General features: G+C 47.1%; 1 protein-coding gene across 1 annotated transcript in view; it reads left to right on the top strand.

The window, feature by feature from the left end:
- Positions 1-6,550, top strand: part of HTR3B (5-hydroxytryptamine receptor 3B) — a gene marked incomplete at both ends in the record, with an annotated part of 34,822 nt that extends 28,272 nt beyond the window's left edge. The window contains 3 exons of the mRNA XM_082660639.1: positions 4,795-5,005; positions 5,139-5,321; positions 6,315-6,550. Of these exons, the coding sequence (XP_082516765.1) occupies positions 4,795-5,005; positions 5,139-5,321; positions 6,315-6,550 (630 nt within the window). The remainder of the gene's footprint in view (positions 1-4,794; positions 5,006-5,138; positions 5,322-6,314) is intronic.
- Positions 6,551-14,631: the final 8,081 nt, after the last annotated feature.

Below are 14,631 nucleotides of genomic sequence, written 5' to 3'. Positions count from 1 at the left end.
CAATGCTGAGCACTGAGGACACAAGCATGAATAAAACAAGTCTCTTGGTTCCTATCACAGGCCTCAAAATCTGCCCAGGGAGACATGGTAACAGTAACCACAAAACCAAGCACTAACTCCAAACCAGGCACTGTTTTAAGAGGTCATACTGTAACCCTCACATCTCTGTGAGATGCAGCCGCTAAGGATCCACATGTTTACAGGTGTTTGAATTGGGGTGCAGAGAAGTTAAGTATCTTCACCAAGGTTATAGGGTGACTGGTGGAGCCTGGACTTGACTCCAGAAACTATGTGCCTAATCCTGTATGATGGTGACACACAACTAAAGATAAGCAGTAATATTCCAGTCCAGTCTGTGGCATCCTGCCACTGTGTGTTACTGGCCAAGTCGCCTGTATTAATTTCTTAGAGCTGCTATAACAAAGGACCACTTTAAAACAATAGAAATTTCTTCTCTCACAGTTCTGGAGGTCAGAAATCTGACATCAAGGTGTTGGCAGGGTTGGTTCCTTCTGGGCACTCTGAGGGAGAGACTGCTCCATGCCTCTCCCTTAGCTTCTGGTGGTTGCTAGCAATCTTTGGCTTTCCTTGGCTTGTAGACATATCACTCCAATGCCTGCCTCCATCCTTACGTGGCATTATCCTTTCAATGGATACAAAGGAGATCCATTTTTTCTTCTTCTTACAAGGACTTCAGTCACATTGGGTTAAGGGCCCACCCTATTCCATATGACCTCACCTTAACTAATTTCATCTGCAATGACCCCTTTTCCAAATAAGGTCATATCCTGAGCTTCTGGAAGGACACAAATTTTGGGGGGCATTATTCAACCCAATACCATCTGCCTCCCTCTGACTCCCCCAAATTCATGTCTGTCCCATGTGCAAAATATAGACGCCCTATCCCAACATCCCCAAATGTCTTAACCCATTCCAGTACTGATTCTAAGACCAGAATATCACCTAAACATTAACTCAGAAAGTCCCAAATCTTGTCATCAAATCAAGAATAGACCCTGGGTATGGTCCATTCTGGGGCAAACTTCGATCTGCAGACTTGTGAAATATCTAACCATCAGAATCTGGTTCCTGATCCCATAAGATGTGGGTTGGGGGTTTGGGGGGCAAGAGTAGAGACTTGTCCTGTCACCAGTTCTAACACTATCATTTAGGATAGTGCCTGATACTCTGTTCATGCTCAATTCATGTTTCTTGAGTAGGGGGACAGAGGGCTTTGAGGATCAAAGGAGATCATGAAAACAAAACATTTGAAAACTGTGGGATAAAATTAGAGTTTCTTTAGGCTGTACTGGGCTTGTAGAGAAAATTAGTCTAGTCCATAGGCAACATTGCCCCCAGATCAACTTAAAGAAAAAGGTGGGTCCTTTGTGCTTGAAGAAAACCAAAACTGTAGGAACTATTTGATCTGTCTTAGGAATTGGAACATCCTTGCTAAAAGGCAGAAAAATGGCTAAGGTAGTTCTGGAGGGTCTGCCTAGTTTCACGATTTTACAAGCCAAACATAGACATAGAGCCTTCTGCTTTATGTCACAGCCCAAGCTAATTGTCCACCCTTGTACCTACCTGTTTACTTTCAGCTATTGTTGATAGCCAGTGAGGAGTATCGTCACAACAGGACAGGCTACATACTTTTTGGGGCCTCCTGCAAAGTGAAAATGCAGGGTCCCTTGCTTAAAAATTATTAAGAATCTCAAAATGGCACAAAGCCAAGCATGGGCCCATCTCAGTGCCGGGCTCCTTGTGACAGCATGAAGCTGGCGTGCCTCTCAGCCTCTTAGCTCTTGACACGCCTCTCCCCTGGCACCTTGGGGAACATGAGGTTTGGTGAAACTGCACTTTCCTAGGAACCAGGGACCCTAAGGAGCCACACTGCTCATCTTTGGTTCTGTCCCAGATTTCCATTCACTTTCTGCATCAGCCTCTGGGTGGAGAAGAGTCATCTCGGCATGCGCTATTTACACGGGAACTTTATTTAAAGAGTACAACAGCTAATCTCAATTGTACCCAAGGTGCTTGGCAAGGCAAAAGTGAACTGCTTTTTTAAAAAGGGAAAAATCAAGGCAAGGAGAGGTTCGATACCATCCAGAATCACTTGAACCAGCACATCAAATTGAGAAGCTTAGGAACTCTGCTGTTCCTTTGACTCTAAGTCTGGGCTCTTTCTGCTTAACCAACATGCCTACTGGTACTTTTCTTTAGGGTGGTATTCTTATTCCTTTCATCTCCTTTATGTAACATCCACCATGAAGTCTCTGGGGGGTCTTCCCACTTCTACCCTCCAGAGACAGCAGGCTTGGTCGCCCCCATCTCCCCATATGGCTAGATCACCAACAGCCCAGGTGGGGCTCACAACACAAGAGCCCCTGTGGACTCTGGCCCCTTGACTCCCTTCCCCCTGCGCCTCCAAACACGGCTATGTCTGTCACAGCACAACAAAGGGAGTAGAAAGGTGCAGGTTGATGACAGGTCATGGTTTTCCTTGTTGACTGCACTTGGGTAAAAATGTATTTTAACCAAATGATTGCAAAGCAGTGAGTGTCACTCTGGTTTAGATATTTGCAGCCAGTTATGTCTCATGTGAAAGACAACAGTCCGACTACAATACGCCGAATGGCTCTGGACTGCAGAACTCCACTGAGTCAGGACACGCTTCCAGACCCAAAGGCTGGGGAGGCCCTGCTCTCACCAGCAAGGTGACATCTGGTCTCACCCAGCCAGGCTCTTCGCCCACCACCTTCTGCTCTTTCCCTGGTCTCTGCCCTGGCTCCCGTCTATGTGATCCTCATCCGGAGACGGAGGCAGAGGTGAGAGAGAAGACCCTGAACTCAGCTCAGAGGTCTGATCAGACCAAGAGTAGGCTGTATGGGAAAGAGCACAGCACTTGGAACCAGAAAATGTGGGAGCACATCCCAGCTCTGCCACTTACTCAGCTTACCTAGGGGGCTGAGCTTTATTTTTAAAGATCTATGAAGTGGGGATGCTCTATTACGTCCCAACAAACTGACAGTGAAGAGCAAATAACTCACATCCCATGTGAAAGAGTATCTAGCACACTATCTGACACGTAGAAATCGTTCAGCTGTTTGATGAATCAGAGCAATGGGAGATTTCAGACATTATTTTTTTCCAAATCTAACAGCAACGTGGCTCAGAACATTCATTTGTTCAGTAAACATTTATCGAACACCCGCTGTAAGATAGGTATTATTTCTGGCCCCATGAAGGATTAAAAAATGCCATTTTCACCCTCAAACGGTCATTGCAAAGCAGTAAGTGTCTGATGGGGGAAACAGCCCTGTCATATCATAGTTTCTCTCCAGGAAGGATGAGAATAGATTTTGTGTTAATTACAGGCATCTCCTATTCCCATCCCAGAGAAGCTAGGTATAACAAAATGGCAACAGCAATCATTGTAATTTTATGAGTCTTAAATTCCCAGCTAAAAAACCTGCTCAGCCGCTCTCTGCCCAGCCGTGCTGCAGGCCCTGCTGGGTATCTGCAGTTGCCCCCACCTCACATCTACTTTTGCTCCTGGAGGCTGGTCTACGGCCTGTAGAGTTGGGACTCCTGGTCATGTTTGGCCAGTAGCGGGCAGGGGAGGCAGTGGCAGGAGATTGGAAGGAGGGGGGAGAGTGAGTGGGGCATTTATCTCTCCATTTCTCCCCACCCCACAGTGTCTCCGCCAGCTGGCTGTGCTCCTACAAGGAAGCCACAAGTCCAACCAGCTTTCTGTCCCCTCAAGTTCCAACCACATTCCTGGTCTTTGGTCCCTTCAGGCCTAAGGGTAGGAAGAGCTGACGCAGTCCCCCGAATCCCTGGGGCACTGTCCTCTTCCTTGTGGTTTCTCTATGTCCTGCCCACACCTTGTCAAGCCCTCCTCAACTTCTTAGTTTAACTGTGTTATTTGTTCCTAACAAGACTCTGACAGATACACAGGTACTAAGGTGTTTGCATCCCAGGTAAGAAGAGAGACTAAACCAAAACCAATACAATATATTGCAAACTAAATGGTTTAAAAAGAAAGATTCTGGTGTAAGACTTGGTTTTAAAACAGTTTCTCACTCACCAGTTATGTGAATTTGACAAGCAATTTAATCTCTAGGAACCTCAGTTTCCCGGTTTGTAAAATGGATATAATAATACCCAGCCCTGTGAGAGAGTGGTAGTGTATATATGGACATATATACACTACCAAATGTAAAATAGATAGCTTGTGAGAAGCAGTCGCATAGCATAGGGAGATCAGCTCGGTGCTATGTGACCAGCTAGAAGGGTGGGATAGGGAGGGTGGGAGGGAGGGAGACGCAAGAGGGAGGAGATATGGGGATATATGTATATGTATAACTGATTCACTTTGTTATAAAGCAGAAACTAACACACCATTGTAAAGCAATTATACTCCAATAAAATCGTTAAAAAAAATAATAATAATATCCAGCCCTCAGAGCAGCCCTCAGAGCTGTTGTGAGGATTAAATAAGACAAATCATATGAAACACTTATTCCAGTGCCTGGCATAGAGCAAGTGCTAAATAAATGGTAGCTTCTTCTTATAATGATTAATAATATTAATATTAGTTCTATGTAAAAGCTTAAAGGATTTTTTTCTATTTTCTAAACCACAAGATAATCTCCTATTCTAAACTACATAGACTTTTCATATTATGCAGAAATGTTGGGACGGCAGAAAGTGTTCTTGGCTAAGTGTTCTTTGGCCAAACATTTGTCCATTGGCTTAGACCCTCTTGGCAACAGATTCCTCATCCCTGTCCAGGTGGTGATTCGCAGGCACCCACTGGTCTATGTTGTGAGCCTGCTGATTCCCAGCATCTTCCTAATGCTCGTGGACCTGGGGAGCTTCTATCTCCCACCCACCTGCCACGCCAGGATTGTGTTCAAGAGCAGCGTGCTGGTGGGCTACATCGTCTTCAGGCTTAACATGTCTGATGAGGTGCCGAAGAGTGCAGTGACCACGCCTCTAATTGGTAAGCAGCTCCGGGGTCTCTAGGTACCTGTCTTGCATTACTTCTGTCCAAGAGCTGATGTTGCCTTTCAGATGAGGAAGGAAGAGGCCCAGGGACCCCTGCTAACTCCACCTCCATTGGCTCCTTCCCTCAGGGGTCTTCTTCACGGTCTGCATGGTCTTCTTGGTCCTCAGCTTATGCAAGTCCATCCTGTTGGTCAAATTCCTCCATGATGAGCAGTGCAGCCAGCAGGAGTGGACCTTCTTGTGCTTTCGAGGGGACACCGATGCGGAAGGGTCTAGAATGGATCCCTGGGCCCAGCTCACTGGGGTAACAGGTTTGTGAGAAGTCTTGAGGTCCCTGCCTGGTTCTGCTTTATCACCCTCAGCCTTAGTTCCCATGGGTGGAGTACCAGGCCATCTTGAGTCAGCTGTATGAGAAAATGGAAACACCTGCTTCTTAACCTCTGCCCTGCATATTACAAGACCTCCCTGGAGACTGAAGACCGTCTCCTGCTGGCTTGCCAGGAAGCCACATGTCAGCCTAGAGATCAGGGCCTCAGTCCCCTTAGCTTGTTTTATTTTCCAGTTTGGAGCCATTGACTCCAGAATAGCAGAGTGCGTGCATGTGCACGCGCGCACACACACACACACACACACACACAAATAGTTTGTATACATGTGGGATCTGATCGCTTAATGTGCAAAAGTATACAAATCATCCCAGTGTTCCCTTTGGCAACACATATACTAACACTGGAATGATACAGAGGTTAGCATGGCCCCTGTGCAAGGATGACATGCAAAGTCATGAAGCAGTCCATATTTTCACTGTATCCTTGAAAGTTGCCGAGAGAGTACATTCCAAAAGTTCTCATCACAAGAACAAAAATTTGTAACTGTGTGGTGATGGATGTTACCTAGGCTTATTGTGGTGATCATTTCACAGTGTATACAAACATTGAATCATTATGTTGTACGCTTGAAACTAATATAATATACCTCAATTAAAAAAAAAAAAAAAGAACCATTCCAGCCCCTGAAGCTCTAAGTCAATGTGGGCTGGCTGCTAGCTCAGAAAAATCTCCCGGATAGATGTAGCCTCGACACCCTACTTACACAAACACCCTACTTGCTGTGTTCTCCAGGGGTTCCTTCAGCGCAGTCTTGCCTCCCCTCAACAGGTAGGGAGAGGGTCCCCAATCCTAACTAACCCACTGCCCAGTTTTGCCCACCACCTTTCTTGAAGGTTGAGGCCATAGGCTTCAATGGGAAAGCTGGGGGAGCCTTGGTAGCCCTTGACCCACCTAGAGTGTCTTCCTCTCATGTAGAGTCCCCCACCTGTCAGGAGCACCAGGCCCAGCCATGGACCCTGAGGGAAGTCTGGTCCCAGCTTCAACGTATCAGCAGCTACTTCCAGACCCAGGACCAGGCGGACCGACAGGAGGCTGGGTGGCTGGCCCTCCTGGAGCGCTTTGACCGATTGCTCTTCCAAAGCTATCTTGTTGTGCTGGGGTTCTACACCATCACCCTGTGCTCCCTCTGGGTGCTGTGGAGTGGCTTATGAAGACCCAAGTTTGCTGGTCTCCATCAATGTGTTTACATGGCACTTGGGGAAGGCTGAAAAGTTTTTGTGGGGATATTGGAAGGGGACAAATGATGGGGTAAAATGTTCTCCAGCCCCCGTTGCCTCTTTTCATGCAGCCCAGGGATGCACATCATCGAATTAGCTATTGAATGACCCAGGAGTAATGCATTCATGATGAAAATGCATAAACAGTACGAGGTATCCAGTGAAAAGTAATCCTGGCCTCTTACCCAGTTCACTCCCCAGAAGTAACCACCGTTAGCAACCTCTTTCAGAAAATTTCTAGCACATGCAAGCATACATGTGTGTTTAAGTGGTTTTTTAAAAGGTGTAAGAGTACTCCATCTCCCAGTCCTGTCTTGGTCACTTATTCAGTCGGTCATTCAACAAAACTTGTATTGAGTGTTGATTAGGTCCTAGGCCTTGTGTTAGGCACATCAGAGAGTACAAAATAAGTCAGTTTCAGATCATTCTTCACTTGACTTGATCCCTAAGGAACATTGCTCCAACCAGAACACAAAGTTCCCACCTTATCTATATCCTGGAGCTCTTGTTCCCTTCATCCCAGGTGAGTCTATCTTCCCCTGTGCCTTCTCAGCAGTGCATTCCTATTGGAGGGGATCCAGATCTAGCACAACATTTCATCAACACGCACCATGTGTAAGGCACTGAGCTGGGGGATAGGCTTAATGCATGGCCCTTGGGTTCAAGGAGTTTATTATAATCTGCTATCCTTGTATTAGTCTGCTCTGGCTGCCATAACAAAATACCACAGACTGGGTGGCTTAAACAGAGATTGATTCTCTCATAGTTCTGCAGGCTGGAAGTCCAAGATCAAGGTGTTGGTAAGGTTGGTTTCTTCTGAGGCCTCTCTCCCTGGCTTGTAGATAGCTGCCTTCTTCCTGTGGTTCTCTTCTGGACACATATGTGTCCAAATTTCCTCTTCTTCTAAGGACACTAGTCACACTGGACCAGGGCCCACCTTATGAACTCATGTAACCCTAACTACTTCTTTAAAGGCCCTGTTTCTAAATACAATCCCACTGTGACATATTGGGGGTTAGGACTTCAACATATGAATTCTGGGGGGACACAATTCAGCCCATAACACTCACATGATTGTGGAGGCTTGGCAAATCCATAATCTGTAGGGTATTCTGGCAGGCTAGAGACCCAGGAAGGAATTGCAGTTTGTGTTCATAGGCGGTCTGCTGGCTGGATTTTCTCTTCTGGAGAGGTTGGTCTTTTTCTATTAGGGCCTTCAAATGATTGGATGAATCCCACCCACGTTCTGGAGGACAATCTGTTTGACTCAAAGTCTACTGGTTTAAAGACTTTAAACATTTAAGAGATACCTTCACAGAAACACCAAGAATAATGTTTGAACAAATATCTGTGGCCCAGCCAAGTTGACACAGAAAATTAGCCATCAGAGTCCCAATGGCCCCTTAGCTCCCCATCTGTGCCCACAGCCATCTGTCCAGATAGAAGAGCCCTGATCACCTTGCACTTGGGTAACTAATCAACTTCTGGTTCATTCTCCTCAGTAGCCAATTCCGTACTGATTATCCTATCTTATGGCAGTTCCTGTGGCCTCATAACCTGAATCCTAAGATTAGAATTCACGCCTTCCACAAAGTTTCCCTCCTCTTATATTTAACTTTCTTCATTTCTCATTGCTTTCTATTACAGAACCTTCAATCTAGCCAACCCAGCCTGCCTACCATCCTGCTCAGGAAGGGGTTCATTTCCATCTAAGCCTCTATTTCTAGCTGGCACAGTCTTCTTCTGTTTCACCTATCTGTAGGTCCCTGTCTAAGACCTGGCTCAAAAAACAGCCTTCCTCCCCCACACTTACCACCTGATTACCCTATGACTCTGTCCCCTCTCCTCTAACTTCAGACTTACATTATCTCCTATCCTTCTCCCCTTGAATGTTTCATGGCTCTGTGTGTGTGTGTATCACTTGTCAAATAGATCGCACACTCCTAAAACAGAAATCTTGTTTTCTATTTCTAGGTCATCCTCATCTCTGCCCAGGTCCATACAGAGTTTTTTTCATGGTGATTCTGCCATAACTATTGCAGAGAAACTCATTCTAGCTCGTGGCTGATGGTAAACACATTTCTACCATCTACCAGTGTGTTTCCCCAAGTCTGAGGGACTGAATCTGCCCAGGGTCAGACACCCAGTCCCTCAGCATCCCTCACTCAGGGCAAGCACCAGAATTTGGTGGGTAGAAGAACACCGTGGGCTGAGGGTAAGGCATTACTCCTAACACTGCTTACAGAGGACTGCTGTTTGCTAGGAACTTTTTCCAGCACTAAAATTGCCTTTAAAAAAATCTGCCCCCCATCCCCCCAAAGGAAAAGAATTTAAATTCAAACAGCCTTTACCGCATCCTCCCTCTCATTACCTCCCAGTTAATGCTCAACGCCAATTGTCCATGAAATTCCGCTGCTGCTGTTAATGAAATGAGGAGCGTAAGAAGTTTGTGAACAGGAAGTGTCCATGCAAACGCCCACCTGTTTCCCTCCTCACTTCCTACTTCCTGCTCCTGGTCTCCTCTGCCTCGACCTGCTCAGTTAGCCTCTAAATTGATCCCAAATATTTCTTCACTGTCTCGGTTATTAGAAAAGGAAAAGATCTGCGGTGAGGTCCCCACTACAGAGGCTCCTTCCTTTCCACCACCTGACTTTGCTCCTGGCTCCATCACTACCTAGCCAGGGGACCTTGAGACTGACCTCTCAGAGCTTCAGCTTACTATTTGACATCGGGGCTGCTTATACTTATTCTACCCATATCACAGAATTTTGAGGCTCAGAATGAAGCAATGTATTTAAGAGTACTTGGAAAAGTAAATCATATATTGCGAAATAAAAACACCTGCCTGCTATCAACAGACGGATTCCATTCTTTAGTCTTTGCTGTGAGGTCCTCTTCCAGCTACCTCTAACAGAATCCATTTATGGATTGGATGCCCCAGAAGGGCCTTTATTCCAGAATCCAAAGGCCAAGGGCTGAAGCCACCATATGCCTCCTTGTCAGGGACTTGGGCTGCGGGTCGGGCAAGGGGTGGGGGTGGGTGCTGCCCAAGGGACTTACCATTTCACTTCCCATGCAGCTCACCTTGGCTTTCTCCCTAGGGAATCTCTCCCAGCCTCTCTATGTCAGCAGGCCTTCAGGAGTGAAGCCTGGCTACTGAGCCAGGCCCCAGTGTGTGGACCTCCTCTGTCCAAGTGCCAAGTGGCCCTGATGTCAACATGGCAGCCAGAGACTCATTCTAAGCTCTGGGTCAGGGCCTGAAGCAAAGCTATCATTAGCGAATGGCACTTAGAGCCCTCCTCCTGGAATAGTGTCCCTCTGCAGTGGGACGAAGATAGGGCACCAGCAGCCCTTACTTACAGAGCAGCATTGGCTCAGCCTCTCCAAGTGTTTATACCTTTCATGATTCCCATTTCATAGAGGAAGACAACTGAGGAACAGAGCAAAAATGGGATTTTCCCAGCTGTGAATGCTCCTACCATCTGCTGTTTCCCAGAATCTCAGGTAGTTTCAGCACTCACCAAGAAATCTCAGCTCCAGTTCTGGGGACTTCACTAACATCTAGAATAAAGAGTTAGTTACGCACAACCCCTGGCTAGACAGGCAGCCCTCTATTTGTCATTATATCCAGAAAAACTTCCAAGGGCTGCTGCCACAATCTCCCACAGTCTCTGCATCCTGTTGGATGGCCAATAATTCGATGGTAGAGGTCTCACTTTCCTCCCAAGACATCCCCACCTACTTCTCCAGTTGTACTAGAGGAGAGGAGCTGTGTGGTTAAGGATACTGAGCCCCTCGTCTCTTACATCTCCATGACTCAGCCAGTCTCCCAGGGTCCAGCTTGAAGCCTCTATGGGCCAGACCCATAAAGGAACCAAAGAGCCGCCCTGCAGGCAGCCAGCCTGAAGCTGCCCGAAGGCATTAGCTCTCCCCTCGGTAAAGCCCGAAGGCTTCCTGGGCCCTCTCACTCCTCAGGGATCTAATTATGTATCTAAAGACAAGGTTAGTAGGAAGGGGTGGAACTTAAATTTTTACCCTACCCTGTGGCTCTGAGGTTCCAGAAAACTTCAGGTCTTGGGTTTTGCTTTTTTTTTCTTTCTTTCTTTTTTTTTTTTTAAATCAAAGTATAGTTGATTTACAATGTTGTACCAATCTCCGCTGTACAGCAAAGTGACTCAGTTATACATATATAGACTTTCTTTTTTTTAATATTCTTTTCCATTATGATTTATCCCAGGAGATTGGATATAGTTCCCTGTGCTCTACGGTAGGACCTTGTTGTTTATCCACTGTTGTTTTGGGTTGGTTGCATCTGCCAACCCAAAACTCCCAGTGCATCCCTCTCCCTCCCCCCCTCCCCCTCCCCCTTGGCAATCACAAGTCTGATCTCTATGTCTGTGAGTCTGTTTCTAGGTCTTGGGTTTTAAGACCAGTTCCCAGATGGTGGGTGGTCACCCCAGGGCAGGGACAACAGTCCCTGTGTCCCCTCCAGGAAGGCTGTGCTTCCCTCCCTGCAACCCCATCTGTGTCCCAGGGCCCATCTCAGGTGTTGCCCTGTCCAGTTCCCCAGCTCACACTCCATCTCAGCAACCAGAAGCTCTTAGTCCTGAGTTATTCACCTGGGAGACAGTAAGAGATTCGCAATTAGCTGAGCACCAGCATGGAGGCTTTGGGGAGCTGCCACGCCCCCAGCACACTCCGGAATTGAAATGACCCATGCCAGTGATTAGATTAGGGGCTGAAGCCGCCCAGCGTTTCACTCCAGCCCCTCCCTGTCCTGTCAGGGGGGTGATGTAGTGAAGTTTGTGCTTCATTTGGCAGAGGCCATAAAGTGGGAATTGCAGCCAGGCTTTCTGCTAGGCAGTAGGTGGGCTCGATAGCAGGCAGTAGAGCCGGGGTGGGGAGCCCTTTGCTCGCCCTTTACCTCACCTTCTACCTCGCCCCAAGCCTAGTGCCAGGCTCCAAAGATCTGGGGCCCAAGAGGGCCTAGCAGGATTATCAGCCCTAACTGGTGTCACTAGGGACAGACCTGCATGGGGATGGCCAGCCCCCTGCCCAGTCGTCTTGCTCATCCTCTTTAGAAAGCTCCAGGCCGAGAGCAAGGGAGTTGAGCAGCTGTTGGTAGTGCTTTCCCTCCCCACCTTCCTGGTCAATCTTTGCTTCTCGGCTCTTCCCCATATGAACCTCCCTCTGTCTCTGTCCCATCTGCCTCCTCCTGGGTGCTGACACCACAGGCTTTGAGGTCAGAGATGTTCATTTGTTCCATGATTACTCAGAGCTGACATAGCTTTGGTCTCAGTGCAGACAGAGGCTGCCTGGAGTGCTGTCGTAAGACAGGTTTTTTGGACGGAGGCAGGCTCTGCGGGAAAGAATGCTGTGATCAATTAGTGATGTCTGCCACAGGCAAGAGAAGGGTAAGAGGACAAGCAGAGCTAGTGTTCATTGAGGGTTTTGCCATGTGCCAAGCACTGTGCTGAGTGCTTAGGAGGTATCAGTCTAGGACCCCTAGAGAGCAGGGGGTTTATTGTGTTTACTGCTGTATTTCCAGTGCCTACAGCAGTGCCTGGCACACTGTAAACACTCAATCAATATGTCAATATGTGTTGCATGAATCACACTGGGTTCAAATTCCAGCTCTGTCACTTATTAGCTATGTGATTTGGGGCAAGTCATTTAAACTCTGTGCCTCGGTTTCCTCATCTATACAATGTGATTAATATTAAATCTAGCTTATAGAATTATTATGAGAACTAAATGAGTCACTACATATAGAAAAGTGTCTGACACTTGCAAAGTCTTTGATTGAGTGATAGTCTTTGTCTTTAGTATCAATATCCCCATTTCACAAGTAATCATATCACTGATATTTGTGCCAGACACTTTTCTAAGTGCCCTCCGTCTATAATCTCATTGGACAGATAATATAAAAATGAATAAACAGAGACCTCAATGAATCTCGAGTTGAGAGGTCAGAAGGAGGAGTTCTCACACCCTGGATGATAGCAGAGCCCTACAGGAAGAAGAAAATCTTTCTCTTCTAGGCTGGCAGGAGCTCAGCCAATGAAAAGCCACTATGCTTTGAACTCTCAATTCCTCCAATGGACTCTACGTTTACTATAGCCCTCCCAGCTTCCTTTCACCCTCTATAAAAGAGTTCTCCTCTCTTTGTTGCACAACACTTACACATGGCTCATCATGCTTGCAGACCCCAAATTACAATTCTTTGCTGATCCTGAATAAACCCATGTACTGCTGAAGAAATAACTGTCTATTTGTTTAAGGTCAATGATAGATAGATAGATAGATACTACTATGGTTATTATGAGGATTATATATATTATGAGATGCATATATAATGATATATCATAGTTTCTACAGTGTCCCTTGGTATCTGAGGGGCACTGGTTCCAGGACCCCACCCCCTTGGATACCAAAATCTGTAAATGCTCACGTGTCTTACAGTCAGTCCTCTGTATCTGCAGGTTCCACATCCATAGATACAGAAGGCTGACTGTATAATCCTCATAATAACCCTAGTATTATCATTGCCATTTCAGTTAAAGAAACTGAAGCACAGAGAGGTTAAGTAAGTTGCCCAAGATCATTAAGCTAGCCAGTGACAAAGCTAGCATTCAAATCGTAAGAGTCTGGGTCCAGATTCTTGGGCTCTCTGCTAAAGTCAGGCACACTCTGGCTCCAGAGCTTACACCCTTGACCATTACTTTTTAAAAGAAGCTTAAATTTGTCAACCTTATATATAAATAGAGGAGGGACCAGTGTTAGAAGATGGAAGTTTGAATTCCAACTCCACCGCTCCTTGGGTTCATGACCTTGGCAAGTTATCTCAGAATGTCAACTTTTTTCTCATCTGTAAATTCTGAGAAAGAGCTCTTTTGCTGAGGTGCTGTGAAGATTGAAATAGGATTTATGAAATTCGGGGTTCAGTGTCTTGCATTGGAGGCAATAAGAATGATATATGCTACTACCATTATTATTATTATCATTACTCTTTCCACAGGGCTGTTATGAGAGCAGAGATCATATACATAATGATGCTATGAAAATTCTAAAGATTTCCTAGTCAGAGCATTGTCCCTGCATCAGCAGCAGAGCAACAGTACCGGGAACTGGTTAGAAATACAGAATCTTGGGCTCTAAATTGGAATCTGAATTCTAGCCACATCCCAGATGATTCACTTGCTTATAACAGTTAGAGAAGCGTGGATCTAAAGAATGATGAAGGGAAAGGGGGACGGTCTGAGTTTTGGGAAGGGGACACACAGGAGTCCCGGGAGCTGGGGCTTCTCGGGCAGTACAGCGTCACGTGGAGCCTGCCTCTGCTACCAGGGCAACCGGGCCCCCCAGGCACCTGCCAATCACTTCACTCCACTCAGTAATCTGCCCTCCCCACAACCAGAGCAGCCAAGCACTCAGTGCAGCTGGGTGGCTGAATTACAGGCTGTGGGCAGATGCTGGAGATGACTCTGTGTATGCCGTCCAAAGAGAGAGGGCAGTGAAGGGAAGAGAAGGCCCCTCCCACTGCCCTCCTTCCCCTGACAGCAGACACCCTCTTTTTTGGAGAACCAAGCTGCCGATACCAACCATCAGGTGGCCCCTTTCCCCCAGAGCCCACTCACCGTGGAGCAAACTCAGTGCAGCAAACTCCTGAGCCCTCCTGCCGGCCAGGTCATGGCCAGAGTATCTCCACGGACCTCCATTGTGTGAATCCTTCCCCTCGCAGGAGGGGCTTCCTCTAACGGATTGGCCTCTGACCGATGGAGCAGGTTTGCTCGCCCAAATCCTCGCCACTCCCCAGAGCTTGGCGCCTCCGAACACCGGGCGAAGGTAGACCTGCGACCAGAGCTGCAGTCGCCCTAACCGTATCTGGCATGTAATCACAGGCCCGCACAGAGTGGGGCACTGGGAGTCCTGGATGTAGGAACATGTGCTCCAGTTTCCCCAGAAGGCAGCCGGCCAAGCTACGGTGGGGCAAGCGCTTTGCTGCCATCTTGCAT

Source organism: Grampus griseus (assembly GCF_964374135.1).
Source record: "Grampus griseus genome assembly, chromosome: 8".
NCBI classification, from domain to species: domain Eukaryota; kingdom Metazoa; phylum Chordata; class Mammalia; order Artiodactyla; family Delphinidae; genus Grampus; species Grampus griseus.
The sequence above is the reverse complement of the archived record's forward strand: the minus strand, read 5'-3'. Positions and strand labels throughout refer to the sequence as shown.